This window comes from Dasypus novemcinctus, chromosome 19, assembly GCF_030445035.2.
Source record: "Dasypus novemcinctus isolate mDasNov1 chromosome 19, mDasNov1.1.hap2, whole genome shotgun sequence".
Lineage (NCBI taxonomy): Eukaryota > Metazoa > Chordata > Mammalia > Cingulata > Dasypodidae > Dasypus > Dasypus novemcinctus.
The window spans coordinates 59,887,676-59,913,405 of record NC_080691.1 but is presented as its reverse complement, the minus strand read 5'-3'; the positions used below and the strand labels follow the sequence as shown (position 1 = coordinate 59,913,405).

The window sequence follows — 25,730 nt, the reverse complement described above, 5'->3', positions numbered from 1 at the left end:
AGCATCTTTCCCATTTCAGGATTACACTTGAAGGCACATCTTGAAGCATTGCTATTAACCCTGATCAATAGTTTACATTATAGTTTTCCCTTGGCACAGCACATTTTCATAGGTTTTGTCGAGCTGTATAATGACCCCTATCTGTGAAATTAGGTCTTCTATTTTAGCCTTTTCTTATTTTTTAATAAAATATTTATGGCTATAAAATATATATATTATACCATTTAATTGTCTTAACAACCATAATGTAGGTGCTCTCTGTACCATTTTACATATCAAGAAAATCATTTTCCTAGTTCTCATTCACAGCCAAGTTTCTTTCCAAGTAAAGAAATAAGTAAAGTGAAATTTTTCTTTATTACAGAAATTCTTAAAGCTTTTAATAAGGTAGGCCAGGGAACTTCAAGACAGTGATATATTTAGTAGTGTTTCCAGAGTTTCTTTCTTTGTTGTTTTTTTTAATTTTGTTTTAACTATAGACAGCATTCCTTAGTGGAATAGCAATTAATATCATAAGATATTTTGAAAGATGCTCAGGTCTTGATTGAAGAAGTTAATTTATCAACATAGAATATTTTGAACTTTTAATATTTGAGAATCTTTTTTACGTGAAAAAAATTCTAAAATTTCCTTAAGGGTTTTTTTTTTTTCCTGTTTTTTAGCTCCCAGGGCCACATCAGTTCCACTGATTTGGTTTGTTCATTTATTTATTTTTTTAAGAGTTACTGGAAACAGAACCCAGGACCTCCCATGAGGGAAGCAGGTGCTCAACCACATGAGTCACATCTACTTCACCCTTAAGTTTTAACTAACACTAACTATTCAAAGTTTGAAATCTTAAAGCCAGTTTCATAAAGAGTTTCAGCTCAATTTTTGAAAGTCAGAAAATGATTCCAGTATCTACTCTTTACTACTGTACCATTCTGTGTTCTCTGAACATAAGTCAATATTTATTTTAACTCTGGATGCCTGCTATGTTGACCTCTTTGACCCTTCAATTTGGACTTGCAGGGAGAAAATCAGAGAAACAATTGGAACAGCTCCAAGACCTTGGCAAGACCTTGGCAACACAGGATCAACAAGGTCAGAAAACCAGAAGAGAAGAAAGACTCAGGGATGGCTGAGGAGGAGGGGCCCATTCCAACCTCAAGGTCTCTTAAATGGCCAAACAAATTCAGAATTTTCTTCTTCTAAATAAATAATATTATTTTAAGTTTAAACAAATGACCAAAAAAACCCAATACTAACAGTCAGGACCAACTGAGTGGTCTATTATAATCTCAGAGTTTTGAGTGTTAAATGATGTTTATAATATTTATAGAGAATTTTTATTTTATAGAGAATTTACTGGTATCGAGATTTACAAGGATTATCTGATTTGATCCTGATAAAATCTCTATCATTCCCTTTAAGTGAAACTTAAAGAGATCATGTTTTGTCAAATTTCACACTACAAAGGCAAAAGTAAGATTTAAACTGAGGGCTGTCTGAAGCAGACATTTTGTTCATAACCATTATAGTATACTAAACCTTATCACCCAGTTCTCCATAATGTATATACAGGATATGATACATAAAATCTCTTTCATCCAACAAAAACTGTGAACACGGCTGTTAATGTGATTGACTTTTTAACATAAAAATAAAATTGAGTTTTAGTCCAAATAATGGCAGGGATGAATGGTAGACCTTTCCTTTAGAGAGAGAAAGAGGGAATACAACCAGATGTGGGAGAAGAAGAGAAAGTATAGAAAAAGAAGATAGAAAATAAAAATTCAAAACCTTTCTATTCCTCAGAATATTTTATTTTTGTTTTATGGTTGCAAAGTTTGAGCTTACATTCCATTATATATGAAGTATTGAGAGTTCCTTTGTTTTCACATTCTATTACAAAAAACACTTCCTAGAAAATGTTCTAATCATGTAAATCCATTAATAGGCTGACTGTAAGCATAATCAGTATCACTATAACTCAAAATGTGTGCAAAAATCACTTGATTCAGAAACATCTGGATAACTTGTTTACAATATAGAAACATTAATCCAAGCTTTGTCCTAATTATTTAGAAGCTATAGAACAGTTACCTCAGAATCTTTATGTTAAAACATTAAGTACCAGATTCTGTACATGAAAGATCAACACCCAAATGGCCATTACATTAATCAAAATTGGTTATTTTTATACTGATAATTTATGGTCTGAGACTTTTCATAAAGAATCTATATGCCATATACATGGTATTTGACACAAAAAATTTACTGTCCAGAGAAATCACATTCTTTTCTCTTAATGATAAAAAGATAAAGTCATTTTTTCGTGGTTTTGATTATTTCTCAGTCAAATAAGCTTTTAACCCCACAGTAACACCATAGAATATTCACCTTACATTTCTGAGAGTGTAGAAAAAATGTATAACAGGGAGTTATTATGGTAAAATCATGGCCACAACTTTATTAATGGAGAAGGTGGACACTGTGCACAGATACTCAACTATGCAGTGTATGAAGAATAAGATAACCACAAAGATATGAGAAATAAAGTTGAACAGGACTTTGCACCTCCCCTATAAGTTGTGTGATTTCAAAGTTTACAAGAAGATCAAACAGGAGACCGTGAAGAAGAGGAAGTTTGATAGGTAGATGAACACACTCTTGGCAGCCACAAAGAGAACAAAAATGTAGTTACCCATGGAGAGAAATTTCAGCAAAGTGATCTAGTCGCACACGAAGTTGTGAAGGGCAGTGGAGCCAGTGAAGGGCAGCCTCATCGTGAAGAGGATCTGAATTGCTGAATGGTCAAAGCCTCTAGCCCAGGAAACTCCTATTGGGAGGCCACAAGCCTAAGAGCTAATGAGTTGTTTTTGTGTGCATGGCCCACTTGGTGGATTGGAGGAAAGTGTAAACTACAATGTAAACCATTATCCATGCGGTGCAGCAGTGCTCCAAAATGTATTCACCAAATGCAGTGAATGTCCCATGATGATGAAAGAGGTTGTTGCTATGGGAGGAGTGGGGTGAGGGGGGTGAGGGGTATGTAGGGGCCTCTTATATTTTTTGAATGTAACATTTAAGAAAATAGAGAGAAAAAGAGCTAATGAGGATTGTGTAGTACAGCGATTTGAAGATGGCAATATAGTGGTCATGGGCCATCATCATGAGCAGGATGATCTCAGCAACATCAGAAAGATGATCAGCAAAAACTTAGGTCATACACCCTCGGAAAGAGATGTTTTTCCCACAGAAAGAGTATCCCTTAGCATGAAAGAACAGCAGCCATCTTTAAGGGATAAGACAGGTAGAAAAGGTAGAGTCTAAATTTGTCCAGATCGAAAGATGTATCCTTTTTGTGAATACAAATTCTTAATTCTCTAAAAATATAAACTCCGTAATTTAATCTTCCTAAATAAAATCACATTCAACTTAGATAGTGACTAGAGTAGCATATTTTGAATTTAACAGAAACACAAATATGTACAAATGTTATTAGGAAATAACACTGAGGGAGCACTGTGCTTACCATACATCAAAATGTATTGTAGATCAGAAAATAATTATATCATATGTTAAATAGCACATGAATAAGAAGATCAATAGAACCAAATAGAATGCTGAAGTGAATACAAATATATGTGAGATTTTGGAATACAATAAAGTTGAGATTTTAAATCTAGGAATAAAAGATAATTTTTCAACTATAAAAACAGATGTTCAAGAAAAATTTTAAATGCAATCTTGATTTAAACCCTTATGTCAAAATAAAGTCCAGATGAATCTAAAAGTAAATTTAAAAAAAAAGTAAATTTAAAAATGAAAACACAAAAACACTAAAAAATCTGTTGAAAAATATGGAGAAATATTACAGTAAGAATGAGTTCTTATTGAATTCATTGAAGTCTACTTATTTAACATTGTAAAATGAAAGAAAATATTTATGTCTGATATGTAAATACAAAAATTTACATAGCCAACACATTTCTGACTAGCATAAAATGGTTAAAAATATTTCATAAGCCTAAATTACAATAATAACACATACAATAGGAAAAGGGAAAAAATTAGTGTATAAAATTAACTCATAAAATTAATAATAAAATGATCAACAAATCAAAGGTAATGGATAAAATATGTTAACTCAATTCAAAAATGCAAATATTTTTAAAAATGTTAAAAGCTCTCTATGATATTGAAATCATTTCAATTTAGCTGTGCAAAGTAAATGCAATCTTTGACTTAAAATGATTGCCAAATACCATAAATGTTTATCAAGTATAAGTTATTGATAATATGGATAAACAGATATTCTTGCAGATTATGAGCAAGAATGTATTAGGTAAAATCTCAGTCAAAGGCATTTTAACAATAAGTATGACCATTAACATTGAAAACACAAATTGACTCAACAATTCCAATTCTAGAAACTTATTCTTGGATATAAATAAAAACATTGTTATTGTATACCTATCTGTTATAGAAAAGATTGGAGTCAACATGAAGAGAATGGGATATACTAATTTTAATACAGGTCTTTTACGGTATATTTTGCAGAATAATCATACCTGGGAGTTAGTTTTTATGGACTGATATAGATAGATCATGAAGATGCTAAATAATAAAATGCCAACTTTTCTAGACAAGGCAGATATACACATATAAATGTAATATCATTTTATTTCCAGAAATTATGCTTTAGCAATCTTAGAAAGAGTGAATGACAGTCCCTGAGTAAGCGCACTGGGAGATTTGATTAAAGATTTGTTTTTCACTTTGTTCCATTTTGTATGGCTTTCCTTTCTAATATTTATTGGTATTTTTCTTTCATTTATTTCATTTTTAAAAGTAGATGCATTGCATTTAAATATGCCCTATGTAATGAAACTGCAATTGAATAAAGAGGACAGTATCCAAAGTATTAAATATTTTAACGAGTATAATAAAAAGAATGAACATCATTGACAAGAATTTAACTAAAAGGAGGGCTGACTGAGAGCAAATTAATACAAATAATGCAGATAATGCAGAAATTAAACACCATATAACTCATTAAATGTTCATTCATTTTTACATATTTATGATTGACTAGCCATTATTTACGCACTGCAATTTTCTAGGTAAAGTGGAAAACTAGGCTTTACACACCTTTCTTTCTTGTAAGGAAATTGTTATCCAAAGCCCAATTAAATAGAAATGTATTTAATTAAAATTATGGTAAATGATTTGAAAGCAAGTAAAGTCTACCATATATAAGTTGACTTCTGGGTTCTAATGAGGTATTTCATAAAAGCCAGATTATTGTCTTCATCAAGGAAAACACACTTATTTACTACTTATATGAATTTTCTTCTCCAGAGCTTCTTCATAGTATTTGTCATCTCTGAATTTCTCAGAGTATATATTAAAGAGTTTAGCATGGGGGTTATGATTGTGAAAAACACACTCAATGATTTGTCAATAGGGAAGTTTCTAGCAGGTCTTGCATACATAAAAATACATGGAACAAAGAAGACCACCACAGTGATATGAGAACCAGAAGTGGAGAGGGCTTTCCTCCTGCCTTCCTTACTAAGGTTTTTTAAGGAGTGTAGGATGACACCATAAGAAATGAGTAAGAGCAGAAACACAATACTGCATATCATCCCTCCATTAGCTACCACTAAGAGACAAATGACATAGGTGTCAGTACAGACAAGTTTCAATAAGGGGAACATGTCACAGAGAAAATGATCAATGACATTCGGACCACAAAATGGGAGCTGATAAAGAGAGATCAGTTGAATGAGTGAGTGCAGAAATCCTCCAATCCAGGACACTGTTAGCAGCACAGCACACACCCATTGCCTCATGATAATCAGATAATGCAAGGGCTTACAGATGGCCAAATAACAGTCATATGCCATGGCCAACAGAAGGAAGATCTCTGATCCACCAAAGAAGTGCTCCAAAAAGAGCTGCATCTTACAAGCTTGGAAGGATACGGTCTTTTGTCCAAAGAACAAGCCTGAAATCAACTTTGGGGAAATTACTGAGGCATAACTGGCACCCATAAATGATAAGTCAGCAAGAAAAGTGTACATAGGTGAACCTAGGGACTTACTGACAGTTACAGTCACAACAATGAGTAAGTTACCCACAATGGTCAAAATATAGGAGAACAAGAAGATAATAGAAAGTACTTTCTGTTCCTTTGGATTCTGTGTGAGGCCCAGGAGAACAAAGTAAGTCACATTGTTCCTTGGTTCCATATATTGTTTTATAGATGCTGACTTAAGATTTACAGTTTACCTATAAAATAGTCAAAAATTTTAGTGTGTTATAAGCATAATCATTTATTTATTCATTCTGTCAAAATACCTCTGGAGCATCTATTGTGCAAACTTGTCATCATAAGCATTGGGATTAACAAGTAGACTAAAACAACATTCCCTATCCTCAGTGTTGGTATTTATAATTATGGGGTGAGAACAATACAGATCAATGTAACCAGTGCTGTTGTAAAGATATTCACATGGTGATAAGGATGGGCTGCTTGGAATCATAAACAAGGGTCAAAAAACCTTCCCAATGTAATACTTTCACTATATTTAAAAGCTAAATTGAGAATTGACTAGAACAAGAAACAATGGGAAGGTGCACCTTTCATAGTCACAAATACTTAAGCTCCCATATTGGTTAATTTACAAAGTTAAATTGGATTTTAAAATTATGAAAGGAAGGCTATAGACCAAAGTTCACTGACCTAGTTTCCTCACACCACACTGAAATCTCCTTTTTGGGTCTTTGAATGGGAACTTTTCTTTTGCTGAATTACAAATACTGAAGCCATACAATTTTTATAACCATATCCTATCTCTTCCCTAATGTTGAAATCTATTTATGCAGCTCCCTAGTGAATATCATTGATTGAATATCAAATTGGTGTTCATAACCTAAATTCTTAAGCCACTCCAAACCTATCCTTCATCTCATTAAGTGGTATCATCTTCTGTGTTATTTTTCAGAACAAATAACTTACAATACATTTACTGTTTTTATTCCTCGCACATTAATTATTCATAGCTTCAAAATGTACTACAATTTTGACTAACTTCATTATCTCTCTGGGATTTCATTGTCTTACTGCAATTAACCTCCTGCCATTTTCTCCAGTTTTACTCCTGCTTTCAACTATCTGTTCTCCTGGAGCAGCCCAAATGATTCTTTTTAAATAAGGTTTAGATAACACCACTCACGTTTTTGAAATTTCTACAGTGAAGTCCTACACACTCTAGCTACATAGCATGACCTGTAAAACCCCAGATGACTTTTATCTAGGTTATCTCTCCAAATTCCTCTCTTACGATTCTCATTCTCCTCAAGACTTTCTGCTGTAACTCAAATATACAAATTGTTTTTCCATCTCCTTTCTTCCACAGTTCTTTTATATATGTTCATTTCAATGATCAGAAAGTTTACCTGTAAAAGAATTATGTATATATATATAGTAAATTTAATATTTTATTTATTAATTCAAAGGACAAAAAATTATAATATAGTGTGCCAAGTTTTTCCAATAAGTTAGACGGAGTCATCACAGATGATCTACTAACCCATTTAAGCCAGGGGTTTACTCCATGGGGCCATATAATCAGAGAACAGAAATGTTGGTAGTGACTGAGGAACCAACTTTTCATCATTAGTTTCCTAGTTTTCCAGATGGAGGTATTCCTCTTGAAGTTAAGAGATGACTGAGGACATCTAAGAATGTCATTAATCTTCTCATGACAAGTATCATATAAGCCCTGACCCACAGTGTTTTTATCTTTCTTCCCTTTTCTTTAGAAATAATACAAAATTTTCCTTGAGGATGCCCCCATTCAGCAAGTTGACTATTATATCTGCTTATATATGCCTCTCTCCCAACTCATTAGCTGTAAATTTTGCCATAAAAATTAAAAAGCTATATTGTGCTGTTTCTTTAGATAAGACATATTATTAATGGGCAGACAAAACAGATACTTTTGTTTTATTCAAAGTATCTATCACACTCATATTTAGGATATCTCTACATAATATATTGTAATAAAATATTTCCTAGATCACTGTAATTATAATATTTTCCAAATCTAATTGCCAGAAATTAAACTTAAAACTGAGTCCTAATACTGAACATCTGTAAGATAAGAATAATATTAGCTAGCTACTGAGTGTCAATATTTATAATTTATTAGCTAAAATATTTGAAAGCGTATGCAGCACAGTGCTTGAACAAAAAGAGATGATCAACCTTTAGTTTGTAATAGCATATCTGAAGCTTCAGTTGCTACCTATCAACATGTATATGTTGATATTCCTATGAAATGTAGAAGTGTCTATGGCGATATCACTCTGAACATGTCTGATCTCATCTGAAATGCAGAAAAACCTGGTGAGAAAACATTCCCCTGATTCCACTTAAATGGAAAAGAAATACTAACTTTTTAAGAACATCTATTATTTGTTATGCAAAACTATGCGACTGATGCCATGTGCATGCATATATTATACACATTTAATGTGATTATATGCAATGTATCACATTTATCGTGTCACAGTTTATCTTTACAAATATTTTTCTCCTAATTTTAGTTGAACAAACTGAAGCTCAGAATATTTTATTTTTCTCCAAACCATACATTATTAAGGGGCAGAACTAGAATTGGAATCTAAGTTTGATGGATTTTAAAGCCTCATACTGGCAGAGGAAAATTTTTCAACTTTTCAAGTGATATAATTGCCTGTGAAATAGAAATTCACAAAATTACATATTAATATTGGAAATGATACTGTGCAATAGTGTGCATATCTATTTCATAGGCAATTATTTCACTTAATGCTATAAAATACCATATCTACATAAGAAGATAACACTAATGAGGGAAAAAATCTAACTTCTTTTTAAGGTAATTTCAAAAATTTACCTTTCCAGTTTCTTGCCTATCTCATTCTATTTGATAGGGTCTATGTAGTTGTACATAAGAATTTGAAAGGACATTCAATTAATTTTAAATATCATGTTTTAATATTAGTTAAGCATTTCCTGAAATAGTTATGAGAGTACTTAAAAGAATACATCTACTCACCAGTAGGGCAAGCATCACTGGACATTTTGTTCCTCTAACCCTAATATTTATCTTTGAGTACTGAAATTTTAGTTATTATAACATTTTTAAAATTTATTGAAGTATATCAATCATACATAAACAGTAAGTGTATAGGAATACTTATGAATTTTCAAAAGAGACATATATAACATCATACAGGACTCTCATACCTCACATTAACACCAATACCATGCATTGTTAAAAACTTTTTAACTAATGATTAAAGAGCATGTCAAAATATAAGTACCAACGAAAGTAATTTCTCCCAAACCACCCTGTTATTATAATCTTTATATCATTTATATATGAGCATACATAAACAAGTGTATAATAAAAGTTGTGAACTTATAAAGCAAACATGCTTATCATCATATAGAGGTCCCATACGCCAACCCTTCACCAACACCTTGCATTGTTGTGAGACGTTCGTTACAAATTATGAAAGAATATTGTGAAAATCTTACTGTAAATATATTCCTTATCTTACATTTGGTGTATTTTTCCCCCAACCCACCTTATTATTATTTTTAAATGTATTTCTTATGACAGAAGTTGTAACTTTATAAAACAGTAATTCACATGTGTAGAATTCCCAAACAATCACTTCTATCAACACATCACACTGTGGTGGAGTATTTGTTACAGATTGGTTAATATCATCTGATTGTTACTACATCCATAGTGTACATTTGGCACACATTTTCCATACTGCCCGATTATCAACACAGTACATCCTGGCATACATGCAAGAGTATTATATTATTACTGCTAACCATAGACCATAGATCACTCCAATTTTATTATTCCCATTAGACTGCCCATTCCCACCACACTACAATAATGATGTACATTTACTTTAGCTACAAAGGACACTCTTCCCCTGAAACTTCATCCACAATTCTCACAGCCTTTACTGTGCTTTTCAGTTCCTAAATTATTTTCTAGCATTCTGTCAATTGGCATTTACATCCCTAGACTACCATTTTGGGTCACAAGCCCATTTATAAACTACCCGTCCTCACTCTTTGTTACCATCCACTCTATATATTTCCACACTTTTACAGTAAAGCTAATTAAAACTTCTACATGCCCTAATTATCAGTAGTCCATCTCAGTCCTCCTCTTATTTCCTTTAAGTATTCACCACCTACTTCCCGGTCTTGAAGGTATTTTCCTACAATTAATCTCGGAACTTTAAGGTTCTTGCTTTTATTTTTAGGTTTTTGATCCATTTTGAGTTAATTTTTGGTAGAGGTGTGAGATAATATGGGCCCTCTTTCCTTCTTTCGACTATGGATATTCAGTTCTTACAGCACCACTTGTTGAACGGACTGTTCTACCTGAGCTATGTGGGTTTGACAGGCTAGGTAAAAATCACATGATCATACATGTGAGGGTCTGTTTCTGAAACATATTTGGTTCCATTGGTCTATATGTCTGTCTTTATCCCAGTATCATGCTGTTTTAACCACTATACGTAGGTAATATGATGTAAAGTCTGGAGATAAGAGTTTGCTTTTCCCTGTTAAGGTGTTTCTGGCTATTCAGGACCCATTACCTTTCCAAGTAAATTTGACAATCATGTTTCAATTTTAAAAAATTCTGGTGGATTTTTCATCTGGATTACATTGAAATTGAATTATCAAGTTGAGTAGAACTGACATCTTAATGAAATTTAGTCTTCCAATCTGTGAGCATGGAATATTCTTCCAGTTATTTAAGACATTTTTTAAAAATTTCTTTTAACATTGAGTTGCAGTTTTCTGAATACAGTACTTTACATCGCTGGTGAAGTTTATTACTGACTATTTGAGTTTTATCTGTCATAGTTTTCAGCACTCTTTGACACATTTAGGTACTTTTATTGCTATAATCTTCATTTCTAGATTGTCATACAGGCTTCTCTCACTTTTCCTGTCTTTTCAGGCTCTAGAACACTCTTTAGCATTTCCTGAAAATCTGGTCTCTTGGTTAGGAATTCCCTCAGTTTGCTTACCTGTGAATATTCTAAACTCGTCCTTATTTTTGAAAGACAATCTTGCCAGATATAAGGTTCTTGGCTGGTATTATTTCTCTTGTAGTATGTTAAATATATCAGACCACTGCCTTCTGGTGCCTCCATTGATTTTTTTTTTTTAAGGAATTTTTGGTTTTATTTTTATTTTTTTAAATTATTTATTTATTTTTTTAAATTACATTTAAAAAAATATGAGATCTCATTCAACCCCACCGCCCCCGCCCCCCACTACCCCCACAGCAACACTCTCTCCCATCATCATGACACATCCATTGCACCTGGTAAGTACATCGCTGAGCATCACTGCACCCCATAGTCAATGGTCCACATCATAGCCCAGACTCTCTCACATTCCATCCAGTGGGCCCTGGGGGGATCTACAGTGTCCCGTAATTGTCCGTGAAGCACTATCCAGGACAACTCCACATCCCGAAAACGCCTCCACATCTCATCTCTTCCTCCCGTTCCCCACACCCAGCAGCCCCCATGGCTACCGTTCCCACATCCATTCCACATTTTCTCTGTGGACATTGGATTGGTTGTGTCCATTGCACACCTATGTTAAGTGAGGGCTTAGATTCCACATGGGTACTGGATGCACTCCTCCCACTTCTAGTTGTAGACACTCTAGGCTCCATGTTGTTCTGATGAGAAATCAGCACTTAATTTTATTGGGTATCCCTTATATGTTATGCATTGCTTTTCGCTTACTGCTTTCAGAATTCTCTTTGTCTTTGGTATTTGACAATCTGATTAGTATTGTGTCTTAGAGTTGGTCTGTGTGGATTTTTTCAGATGACAGTATGTTGTGCTTCTTGGACATGGATATCTATGTCCTTCAATAAGGTTGGGAAATTTTCTACTATTATTTCTTCAAATATTCCTTCTGCCCCTTTTCCTTCTCTTCTCTTTCTGGGACAAGCATGACATGTATATTTGCATGCCTTTTCCTGTCATTTAGTTCCCTGAGACCTTGTTCAATTTTTTCCATTCTTTATCTGTTCTTTTGTTTGTTCTTTTTCAGAGGCCATTTCTTCAAGCTCAACAATCTTCTCTTCTGCCTCCTAAATTCTGCTATTATGTGGTTCCAATGTTATTTTTAAAATTTCATTTATTGCACCTTTCATTCCCATAAGATCTGCTTTTTCCTATGTATACTTTCAAATTTTTCTTTTTGCTCAACCAATGTCTTTTTTAATATCCTTAATTTCTTTAGCCATCTCATTGAATTTATTAAGAATACTTGTTTGAATATCTATGATGAGTTGTCTCAATTCCTTTATGTCATCTGGAGGTTTATCTTGTTCCTTAAACTTGGCCATATCTTACTGTTACTTGGTGTGGATTGTAATTTTTTGTTTGTGTCTTGGCATCTGTCTTACTTGAGTGTTTATTCTGGTTGCAGTTTTTTCTTTAGTTTAGGGATTCCTGCCCTTTCTCCCTTGCTGCTTCTGTAGTAGGGACTAAGGATGTTCTTGGTGCTATAAGATTTGGAGGTTCATGCTGTCCTCATTGCCCAGGGGCAAGTGAAGCTTCCCTCAACTTTCTACATTGCTGGGTAGGGACAGGGTCACAGCTGTGTGGAATTATCCAAGTTGTGCAAGCCTAGACTTTAGTTGCCCAGAGAGATGGGAACAGGGATGTAGCTGCAGGTGTGGTTAGCAGTCTACGCAGTGCATGTCCAAGCTGACCACAGTTGCCCCGTAGACTTCCTAGTATTCAGTTTGTGACAATCAAAGGTACCTACAGTTACCTGGATAGACTAGTACAGAGCCCACCAGCCTCCATCCTGCCAGAGGTGGGGCTGAACCCTAGTCTAGGCCTGCAGGCTGATCTGGGTGAAAGAAACTGGTTCCTACCTTCGCTGTGATTTTTGGTCAAGTAGGTTTTCCCTCGTGCTGAGGGGTGGAGTCAAAATGGTGGCCACTGGCCTCTTTCTGGCTCAGAAAAATTCACAGCCTAGCTTTTCCTAGGGTTATACCGTAGTAATCCAAATATACTAATCGACAGCTAAAATTGGTAGTCAACCATCTCCTCCTCCTGTATTTCTGGGAAATGAAGCTTCCAATTCCAGCCACAGAATAGCTCCTGGGGTGGCCTGCACCACCAGAGTAGGACAAACACTGGCCTCTGCAGCTTGGCCAATAATTTACCAGATATGTTGTTGCAGGTTTTCCAGCTTCTTCACTGCTGGATATGGGGCTGGGGCTTAGGCTAGAGTTGCAATCTGATCTGGATGGAGAGAAGCCAGTCCCTACCAGCATTGTGATTTTCAGTCCACTCTGCTTTCTTCATGCCAGGAGCAGAGTTATGAATGCAGCTCCTGGTCTCTTTCTGTTTTGGACAGGCTCAAACTTTAGGTGTTCTCAGGATTGAAATTGCGCCTGCTGCATTTATTCATCAGTTTCTGAAGTTGGTGCTCAACCATCTCTCCCTCCCTTATTTTTGGTAAATGGAGCTTTCAATTCCAGCAATAGATCAGTTCGCAAAGTAGCTTGTACCTCCACTGGAGGATGGGCACCTGGTTCCAGGGCTTGGAGCACTCTACTTATGAATTTTCTCTGCAGAGGCTCAGTCTCCTCCTTCCATTCCTTCAAGGATATTGCAGGATGCTCCTATGGTCTCCTGAAGCCCCAAAACAGCTAACTCCAGATAGTTCTGGGTATTTACTAACTACCCTCTAACAGGAACTGACTCTAGGAGCCCCATATTCTGTCACCATTTTGCTGTTCCATTCCCTAGTTTTTATCAAGAAGGCCATTTTTAAAAGGTGATATTTAAGCTAAGAGACAAACAGTGAAAAGTTGCTACCATAAAAAGTACTTTTCCAACTTTGAAAAGATCAAGGCACAGAAAGATCACAGTGAATGGAGGGAAACAGGAAAGGGAGAGAATAGAACAAGCAGTGTTGTAAACATGTACAGTCCTTTAATGCAGAACACAACAGTGCTTGGTAAGGAATTCAGGTTTTATTTTAAGCTCTTACAAAGTGGGGTAAATAACATTATACAGGCATTTACTTTCTTTTAGTTAAGGAAGTACTCCACCTCACCAAACACCTCAAAATCAAGGAAGAAGAACTTCTTAATAATTGCCACTGAATCATGTATGCTACAATGCCAGTGCAAGAAGGTAAATGGCAGTCCTATTCTTTTATGTTTCCAATCTAAGCATAATAGCTATCATAGAAATTATTCAGTAAAATTCAAGTGATCATAAACATAACTCTAAGATATCAACTGAGATTATTTTCCTGCTCTCTCATTTTCTTGGGGTCCTTTATATCTGCTTTTTCAGCTTATGTGTAGTACAAACAAAGACAAAACTTCCTCCATTTTTTAGAGAGAAATACCTATTGGATAAAACAAAAGCATTCTTAGTGCTCATGTCTGAACTATAATAAACATCAGTGGTGTGTGACTGCCCCAAAATCTTTCGAATACAACTTACACATTTATCAGTTTCCCATGTCCTGAATACATTTTCTAAAAATAAAATTCAAGAAACTACATTTCCCATTCCTCCTTGCCTCTAGGATATAGACATGTGACTTGGGTTCTGCCTACCTGATACACATGTTCAAAACTTTGTGTTGGAAATTAGTTATACTAGACTAGTTGCTGTTGAAAGTTTGACAGAGTAGGGAGGTGCTGAGGTCAGGGAGAGTGGTAGCAGCTTCTCCATTTGCCCAGTGTTTTAGTTTCTTAACTGACAAAACTAATACCATTAGCAATGAATGAATAGTAGAATACGGTAGTTATAAATACATCTATGACTAAATGAAAGTTACAGAAACAAGGAACAAAATTGTCATGAATAAGTTTCTTTGATTTGTTATGAATATTTTGCATATATTCATAAAGCAAATTTATTTTATTTTTCCTACTTTCCACCTTATCTTATATCATAAGTTGTATAAACTTTATGTCATAGTATTTAAGTAATAGGATATTAAGTTTCAGAGTGAATATTATACTAGGACTTGCACTATCTTCTTGAAAAAAGTTAATGTCTTTCCAGTTATACACAGAACAACTGAGTATCTTCATTCGAAAATACATCAGTGTGGTAGTTTGAAGCTGTGTATATCCCAGAAACACATGCTATTAAGTCTAATCCATACTTGTGGGTGTGAAGTTATTGTGAATAAGACTCTTTGATGAAGACAGGGAGGGTCTTAATCCTATTACAGGAATCCTTTATGAAGAGAGTGAAATTCAGAAAGAAAGAGCCATGGAAAAAAGCTGAAAAGAACAAAACCTGGAGGAGAAGGAAGAGATCTGTGGATGCTGCCATGTGTCTTGTCATGTGTCAGAGGAGTGAAGGATCTCTGAAAACTGGTCTTCTGGAAGAATGCATCACCTTGATGATGGCTTCACTTGGACATTTTCCTGGAATCAAAACCATGGACAAATAAATTCCCATTTTTTAGCATTACCGGTTTCATGGTATTTGACTTGAGCAGTGTAGGAAACCAAAATGGTTATTGCATTTATTTAGAGATTATGTATGGTCTAAGGAGATGTACATGGCAGTTAAGTTGACAAAAGATTATGGGGTATGGGGAGTGGAGCATATGGGAATCTCATATATTTTTAATGTAACATTTTGTGTGATCTATGTATCTTTTAAATATAAGTAAAACATATATTTTTAAAAGTGTATTGTGATGATTAGGTTCTTACGTCAAGATTGGCTTGATTAACGGGTCCAGTTTTTTTATCAAACAAATACAAGCCTGATGGTTACTATGAGGTGAAATTGTGGATTTAAATCTTCAGTAGGTTGATTGCATCTATGGCTGATTTTATCTACAATCAACTGAGGGGATTGCCTTCAACAATGAGAAAAAATGTCTCATCCAATAATTTGAAGGTCATCAAAGGAGAAGAAATGATTTCTGCAGACAGAAGGGACAATTTCCATCTCTACCGTAGCCAGCCAGTTTCTCCTGGCTAGCTGAAAGTTTTTCAAAGGAATTCATTGAAAACCTCATCAGAGTACCCAGCTTGCAAGCTGCCATATGGTATTTGGGCTTCCCCATCTCCTCCTGTCAGTCTGTTCACCTGGAGAACCATGAGTAAGACAGCCAGTGACAGCAAAGTATGTTGTCAGCAGTTGCTGCAGATCCCTTAGCTTACTAGTCCTGTACAGATAAGCTTCCACATGTGGTTCAACCTTGACTCTGACTGTGACGCTTCCAAAGGTTGTTAAGATAATTCCATTTAATAAATAATTTACTGTGAAATTAATTACAGCTGATTTTGTGACTTCAGTTAAAAGCCCCGATGCTATAACAAGCCAACATAAAATTACCAATTTCTGAATTGGAATGCTGTCAACTTCATAAACCAATATTGGAATGCCATCAACTTCATAAACATTCCAGCTGGCAAGGGTCATTTAAGAAATGCAATTACTCTTAAAAGGGTTAAGTGGAGATAATGGCCAATAAGTATTTAGAAAACATTTAATTTATTCTGTTCCAAACTCGGTTTAGGTGCTACTGATGCAATAAGGAACAGAAAATGCCCTACCTCTATTTTAATGGAGTTTACACTCTGACTGGAAGAGATGAAAAAAAGAGCAAATAAATTAGATAAATCCAATAGCAAAAATACTGTAGAGAAAATGTAGCAGGTGAGTTGATAAAGAGTAACTCAAGGAGATAAAGGATGGTTTTACAATGAGTGCTTAAGGAAATTTGCTCAACCTACGGGGCATTTGAACTGTAGACGGAGTAATAAGGGTAAGTCAACAACTTGAAGGTCTAGAGTAGGAGAAGAATTTCAGTAAGCAAGAAACACTAGAAAAAAGGCATACTGATAAGAAGATTATTGCAACTGGAGCATTGTGAGTAAGGAATAGAATAATACTGGATGAGGGCATGTAGATCTTTCTTTGAATGGAGAGCAATTGAGCAGAGCCTTATAGGCCATGAAAAGAATAAAATTTAGAGTAAATTTAGCTACACAGATAGATTTCCATCTAAAAATAATTTTATTCCAGATGCTTCAAGTGAATGTAAAGCTTTTACATAGGAAAATTGTTGGAAATTAAAATAAAAAGCAGGCCACGAAGAAACAATGTGGTGATTGATGTTGCTCACTGCAAAGGTGAATTCAAATGCCACCAAAAAGAGCAACCACCTGAAAGAAGGAAATCTGCTGAGTGAAGATGGTTTGAGTAGATGTCATATTTCTTATTCTAAATTTATATGATCTGAATTAATAAGAATATGGATAAATTTGCTTGTTGATCTTCAAGCTGGAATAGAGGAGAATGGATAATGATTTTCAGGTAAAGTAGAATTCCCCTCCCCTCAATCATAAACACATTTCTTATGATTTTACTCATGTTAATTCATTTGTGACAATTATTAGGTACTTACTGAATTCCAGACACTCCCCTGGATGATTTGCACACATTAGCTAATCTAATGCTTAATATAGCCATATGAATTTTGTTCTACCATGTCATTGTTCATATGAACTAGGATTGGAATAATACAATGTTTCTAAAACCCATGCAGTGTTGCCAGAACTGATAAGATTAAATTCAATCCTAGTTTGTTCATTCTAATCTAGAAATCATTTCACATTACTGAAGTTCTGATGTCTATGGTACCTCCAGAAGCCAAACAATATCCCTAGAAGTCCATAACGTCCTTAGTTGAATTTCACAGAAAATGCTGTGTTATATAGGGTTGTTTATACAAAAAGGTATTCCTCTCACCTATGGAAACAGGGACCAGAGCAAAGCTACAGAAATCCAACTCAGTGAGGATGAAGTCCTGATATTTCAATAAGTGGTATCAGTGCATATGTTCCCCAACTAGAATGGATAAGTACCAGTCAATATGCTTTCATTTTTAAAAACATACAAATATAATGTATGTGTCAGACACTGTCATATGTACTTGAAATACATTAGTCCACTTAACTGACCCAACAAACTCAAAATCTTTATAATTATGACCATTTACTAGATGAAAGCAAACAAACAAATACTTTGCTCAGATCACATTCAAACCAGAGAAATCTGACTCTAGAGTTTTCTATCCATTGCATAATTCTACCCACTTTAAACAAATATTACCCTTCAAAACTTTTTATATTCTGATAGTCTGCTTGTTCATATTAGATTCATAGTAAAATATCTTTATAACCCTTAACAGGATTTGTCAGAAGAAAATCAAAGACAAAATCAGGTAAGCTCTAAGGTCTCGGAGGCAAGAGATCAATTGAGATCTGAAAATCAGGGGAGAAAGTCCCAAGAATGGCAAAGGAGGAGTCTATTCCAGTCCACAAGAATTCATACAAAGCTAGTTATATTTCAGAGTATTTTTCAAAGTAGGGAAGGATAAATTATGACTTTAAGAAAAAATTTACATTAACTATAATGTAATCTATTATGATTTCAGAGATTCCAGTAATAAGGAATGTTTACAATAACAAACATTTGAACAACTAGGATTAAGACTTTGCAAGGATGATTTGATTTTATCCTAATAATATCTCTATCATTCCCTTTGACTGAAACTTAATTTGACAAAATTTACACTATAAATAACAAAACTAAACTTTGAACTCAGGACTGTCTTAAACAGATTCTATGCCTTTAATCACTATAGCATACTAAACTCTATGAATCTTTCCTTTGAAAATACAGGAGGGGGAGAAACAGATATGGCTCAATCAATTGGGCTTCCATCTACCATAAGGGAGGTGCTGGGTTTACTTTCCAAGGCCTTCTTATGAAGGTAACCTGGCCTGTGCCTACAGAGAGCTGACACAGCAAGATGACTGCAGCAAAGGCAGACAAGCAGACACAGAAGAATGCACAGTGAATGGACACAAATAACAGACAGCATGCAAGTGGCAAGGGGTTAATAAATAAATAAAGTAAATCTTTAAAAACATGCAAGAAGGGGATCCAGAAGAAGGCATCAGTTTAAGTGGACACTCACCAACTCTTTCACAAAAAATATCGGAGAAGGGGGAAGATCTTGACTGAGTGTACTGTTTTGGGAACCCACAGAGCAGGAGGCTTCAGGACATTGATGTGGAGGGAACTTGACAAAGAGAAAAAAAGCACAAGGGAAAACTGTGCGTATTTAACCCTGGTGGCTGGAAAGTGTGGACAGATAAGTCCCACCATCAATGCCAAAGGCCACTGTGAAATTCCAGTCACCCACCAGACACTGAGTGGGAAGGAGAATTCTCCAGGAGTAAGAGAGTTCTGGTGAAGGGTGGAGAGGCGTTTCCTTTCTGTGCCTTTGTTTACATGGACCCCATTTGAACTAGAGAGAATACCAACTGGCAAGAGGTGGCTCTGGGAAGAGGGAAGAGGTGAATCATCCTAGGCAGCCTGATTTACCTTGTTAACCTGGGAGAGAGTAACTTGGGCTGGGAGAGGGTGGAGTCAGGCAATTGACTGGCTTGGTGCTGAACATTGTCAAACTTCCAAGTCTCCTAAAGGAGGCAGGCAGTAGGAAGCATTTAAAACCTTCTAAGAGCCTATATAGGGTTTCCTGGCAGGACAGGGAGATCTGGAAGAGGAATGAGAGTTTTTTCTCTGGACTGAGTTCAAATACCAGGTCACCATTTGAATTTCTGAAGGGAACTCAACCTAACCAGGAGAGGCCAGCAGGGTCTGGTAAAACAGGTTGTCATAGCCTGTGACCCTGGGAGAGAAAGCAATAAGAAAAGAAAGGAGGAAGCGACAGGCAGGTCACTAATCAGCAGGAATTTCCTAACTGCAGAGTCAAACCTGCCCTAGGGAAAGTAATTTGACAGCTCTCTAGCTAACAGATGCAATGAGAAAGTTCAGCTCATTGGAGGAGGCTCCACTTTGAATACATAAGATCCTTGGTTCAATTCTCATCTCTCCATCTAGAAGTAACCAAATGGGTCATCAAACATCCAGCTGATAATATAGGACAGGGAACACATAGACAGTATTTTTGTATTAGCTTCTCTTGGTTCTTTATTTTTTGTAAAACAGGTTCCTTTTTAAAATCAACTTACTTTACTCACTAAAACCTTATTCAATACCTGCAAAGGGCAGGCTGCAGGATGATTGATTGATGAACATCAGCAGCCTGAGAAGCACCTCAGGGGCCTAAGAGAGAAAAATATTTTTCCTAAGATTTGTTTAATTGCTTTCTTGAGTGTTTGCTTTTTTATTCTTTTTTCCCTGCCTTTCTTTCTTGACTACTGATTTTTGTTTTTTGTTTTTTTAATTAGGTGCTGCTGGATTATTTTTTTATTTTCTGTGTTCCCCACATTCTATGTTTCCCCTCTCTTTGTATACCAATTTTGTCTATCTACACTATTTCTTTTCCTTCATTCATCTTTCTATCTTCTGCTTTATGTTTTTGTTCTTACATTTCACTTCTGTTTAGTCTTCAATTTTTCTTATTTTTATTTCTATCTATTCTGTTTTTTCTTTTTTAACTTTTTGTTTCACTGCCTTTTCTTTTCTCTTTCCCTCTCTTCTTATCATTCTGGCCTTTTAATTCATTCTAGATATTTTTCTTTATTTGGTTTTCTCATTTCATTGTTTGTACCCTACTCTTATTCTTACTCCTCTGCACTTCATACGTGAATTATCTATTCATGTTCCTGGGCCCTCTTTTACCATTTACTATGATTAGTACTAATTGTCTTTTTCTCTTCTTATCTCTTTCCCTTTATATGGCAATTCTCTTTTTCTTTAAAGGGAACAGAAACAACAGAAAGGATATTTAATAAGAGGAACAAACTGTCAAGGAGAAAACTTACCAAACACACAAAAACAGCAACTAAATAAAACCCTAGATTAGAGAGAGAAACTAATCAACTGAATGAACCCATCAAGTTGAAGAGAGGCCTAAACACCACAAAAATTATAAACCATACTAAGAAAACAGGAAGACATGGCCCAGTCCAATGAACAAACTAAAAAGCAGGAAAATATGCAGAAATGATGGCCTGTGACTGCTGAGACCTGGTGCAGCAAGATGATGCAATAAAAGGAGACAAGCAGACACAGAAGAAAGTGCAACAAATGGACAGAGAGAGCAGACAGCAAGAAAGGAGCAATGGGGGGCAGATAAATAAATAAATCTTTAAAAAAAGATAAAGAATTTAAAATATTCACAGATAAACAGAAATTCAGAGAGTATGCCAATAAGAAACCTGACCGTCAAGAAATACTAAAGGGAGTGCTGCAGGTTGAAAGGAATAAGGAAGAGAGAGAGTTGGAGGAGAGTAAAGGAAAAAAAATTAAAACAATATATGACATACATAAAACTAAAGAAAATATGGCTAATGTATGTAATTCCTTGAGAGTAATAAGACTGAATATTAATGGATTAATCTCACCAACCAAGAGACATAGATTGGTAGAATAGATAAGGTAATATTATTTATTTATATGTTGTCTACAAGAAACCCACCTTAGACCCGGGATTAAAGGAGGTTGAAGGTGAATGCATGGAAAATAATTTTACAAGTAAACAATCAAAAAAGGCCTGGAGTAGCTATAATAATATCAGAGAAAATAAACTTTAAATGGGAAAATAGTTTAAAAGAAACAGATGGACACTATATATGAGTAAAAGGGGTCAGCTTTCAAAAAGAAAGAGCAATCATAATAATTTATGCATCTAACCAGAGTGCCTCAAAATACATGAGGCAACTACTGGAAAAACAAGGAAAGGAAAAGAGATGCCTCTTCAATTATAGGGGGGACTTTAATACACCATTATCACCATTAGAAAGAACCTCTAGATAGAGAATCAATAAAGAAACAAAAACATTGAATAATACATTTGAGGATCTGGATTGAATAGACATATACAGAACACTAACCCAAATACAGAGGGGTATATTTTCTTCTCAAGTGTACATGGATCTTTCTCCAAGATAGACCACATGGTAGGCCACAGAATAACTTTCAAAGAATTCAGAGAGATTGAAATTATATAAAGTAATTTATTTCTCTGACCACAATGGAAAGAAGCTGAAAATCAGTAAGGGCCTGAGAAACAGATTATGAAGAAAAAATGGAAGTTAAAACAACACAGTCTTATACAAAAGGTGGGTCGAAAAGGAAATAACAAAATAAATCAGTACCTAAGCTAAAATGAATGAAAATGACAACATGACATATCAAAAAATATGGGATGCAGCAAAAGCTGAACTAAGACCAAATTCATAGCAATAAACATGCATATCAAAAAAGAAGAAAGAGCTAAAATCAAAGACCTAAATGCACACCAGGAAGAATTATAAAAAGTAAAACAAACTAACCCCAAAGGAAGTAGAAAGAAGAAATTAACAAAGATTAGAGCAGAAGAAAATGAAATATAAAATTAAAAAACACTAGAAGAAATAATACCAAAAACTGGTTCTCCAAGAAGATCAACAAAATTAGCAAACCCTACCTAGCCTAATAACGAAAAAAAGACAGAAGATGCAAATACACAAAATAAGAAATGAGGAAGGGGATATCACTACTACCCCATGGAAATAAAGAGCATCATAGGAGGATACTTTGAAAAATTATATGCTAACAAGAATAATAATTTAGGGAAGCATATGTGGCTCAACTGATAGAGCATCTGTCTACCATATGGAGGGTCCAGGGTTCGATCCTCAGGACCTCTGATCCATGTAGTGAGCTCACCCATTTGCAGTGTTGCTGTGTGTAAGGAGTGCCATGCTATACAGGGATACCCCCGTATATGGGTGCAAGTAGTGCACCCTGCAAGGAGAGCCACCCTGCATGAGAAAAGCACAGCTGATTGGTGCCCCCCACACACAGAAAGCTGACTCAGCAAGATGATGCAACAAAAAAGAGACACAGTTGCCCAGTGCCATCAGATAATGCAAGCAGATGCAGAAGAACACATAGTGAATGGACACAGAGAGCAGACAATGGAGGAGGAAGGGAAGGGAAATAAATAAAATAAAATATTTAAAAAAAGAATGTTAATTTAGAGGGCATGTACAAAGTCCTAGAGACACACAAGCAGAATATAATGATGAAAGAAGAAAGTGATGAACTCAACAGACCAATCACAATTAAAGAGATTGACTTAGTTGTTAAAAAATCTCCCAATTAGAGGAACCAAGGACCAGATGGCTTCACAAGTGAATTCTACCAAATATTCCAGAAAGAGCTAACATCAGTCCTGCATGAATGCTTCCAAAACAGTAGTAGAAAGAAAAATGCATAACTCATTTATAATGTTGATATACCTACCACCAAAACCAAAGATGTCACAAGAAAGGAGATTTACAGACCAATCTCTCTAATGTACCTAGATGCTAAAACCCTCAACAAAATACTCACTAATTGTATTCAAAACACATCAAATGAATTATACACCATGACCAGGTGGGTTTAATCCCAGGTATGCAATGACAGTTCAACATAAGAAAACAAAATGCAATGAATGTGCTACAATGTTGAAAGAGGTTGCTGATGTGGGAGGAGTAGGGGTGGGATGGAGCGGGGGGGGGGTATGGGGCAACCTTTTATATTTTTGATGTAACATTATTGTGATCTATATATCTTTTTTAAAAAGAAAATTTAATAAAAAAGAAAAAAAGAAAATCAATGTTATGCAGCACATCAACAGGTTGAAAGAAAAAAAAAATCACATGATAATCTTTATAGACACAGAAAAAGCCCTCAACAAAATACAGCACCCTGTTCTGATAAAAACATGGTAACTGATGGGAGTAGAAGGAAACTTCCTCAAAATGATAAATGTATATATGAAAAACCCACAGCTAACATTATATACATTGTTGAAATTCCAAAAGCTTTCCCTCTAAGATTGGGAACAAGAAAATGATGCCCACTATCATTGCTCCTATTTAACATTGTGTAAGAAGCACTTGCTTGAGCACTTAGGCAAGAAAAAGACGTAAAAGAATCCAAACTGAAAAGGAAGAAGTCAAAATTTCACTATTTGCATACATTATGATAATATACATAGAAAGCCCTGAGATACATACAATAAAGCTTCTAGAGCTTATAAATGAGTTCAGTAAAGACACTGGTTGTAAGACCGATGGAAAAAAAAAAACAGTATAATTTCTGTACACTAATAGTGAGCAATCTGAGGAGGAAATCAAGAAAAAATCCCATATAAAATAGCAAGTTAAAGAATTGAATACCCAGGAATAAAATTAACTAAAGATGTAAATGATTTATACACTGAAAACTATACAACACTGTTAAAGGAAATCAAAGAAGCCTTAAATAAATGGAAGTGTATTCCTTGTTTATGGATGTGAAGACTAAACATCATTAAGATATTTATCCCACCCAAACTGATCTACAGATTTAATGCAATCCCAATAAAAATCAAAACAGAATTTTTAATCAAATTGGAAAAACTAACTTTGGAAGGGCAAGAGGCCCAAAGAGCCAAAGATATATTGGAAAAGAAAAATAAAATTGGAGGAATCACACCGCCTGACTTTAAAACATATCACAAAGATATGGTAGTCAAACTGGAGTGGTATTGGCAGAAGGATAGAAATACTGACCAATGGAACCAATTTGAGAGTGCTGATATAGATCCTTACATATGTAGTCATCTGATATATGACAAGACCACTAAGCCCACTCAACTGGGAGAGAATGGTCTTCAACAAATGGTGCTTGGAGACTGAATATCCATATCCAAAAGATAGAGAGAGGAACACCATCTCACACCTTATACACAAAGCAACTCAAGATGGATCAAAGATCTAAATATCAGTGCCAAGACCATAAAGACCTTGAAAGAAAATATAGGGAAATATATAAAGGATCTTTCTAATAGGAAATGGTTTCATGAACTTCATACACAAAGCATGAGCACTGAAAGAAAAAAAAATAGATAAATTGATCCTTCTCAAAATTAAAAACTTGAACCTCAAAGGAATTTGTCGAGAAAGTGAAAAGACAGCCTACTCAATGGGAGAAAATATTTGGTAAACATATATCTGATAGGAGTCTAATATCCACCATATATAAAGAAACTCTATATCTCAAAAATAAAGACAGACAACCCATTCAAAAACTGGCCAATGATTTAAACAGATAGTTCTCCATAGAAGAAATATAAATGACTAAAAAGCATATAAAATGATGCTCAGTATCATTAGCTATGAGGGGAATGCAAATCAAATCTACAAGGATATATCATTTTACAATCATAAAACTAGTGGCCATTAAAAAGTGAAGGACTACAAGTGTTGGAGAGGATGTGGAGGAATAAAAACCCTCCTCCAGTGCTGAAGGGAATGTAGAATGGTACAGCCATTGTGGAGGACAGTTTGGCAGTTCCTCAAAAAACTAAATATAGTCTTGCCATATGATCCAGTAATTCCACCATTGAGTATATACTCAGGAGAATTAAAAGCAAGGGCATGTACAGATACACACACACCGATGTTCTTAGTGGCATTATTCACTATTGCCAAAAGTTGAAATCAACCCAAATGCACACCAAGAGATGAATGGATAAACCAATTGTGATACATAAGCACAATGGAATATTACTCAACCATAAGAAGGAATGCAGTATTAACACATGGGATAACATGGAT

The 25,730-nt window shown here is 35.0% G+C and overlaps 1 protein-coding gene across 1 annotated transcript; it reads right to left on the bottom strand.

The window, feature by feature from the left end:
- Positions 1-5,324: 5,324 nt before the first annotated feature.
- LOC101421904 (olfactory receptor 4A47-like) lies at positions 5,325-6,239 on the bottom strand. The gene has a single exon (XM_004468811.2). The coding sequence runs from the start codon at positions 6,237-6,239 to the stop codon at positions 5,325-5,327; it is 915 nt and encodes a 304-aa protein (XP_004468868.2).
- Positions 6,240-25,730: the final 19,491 nt, after the last annotated feature.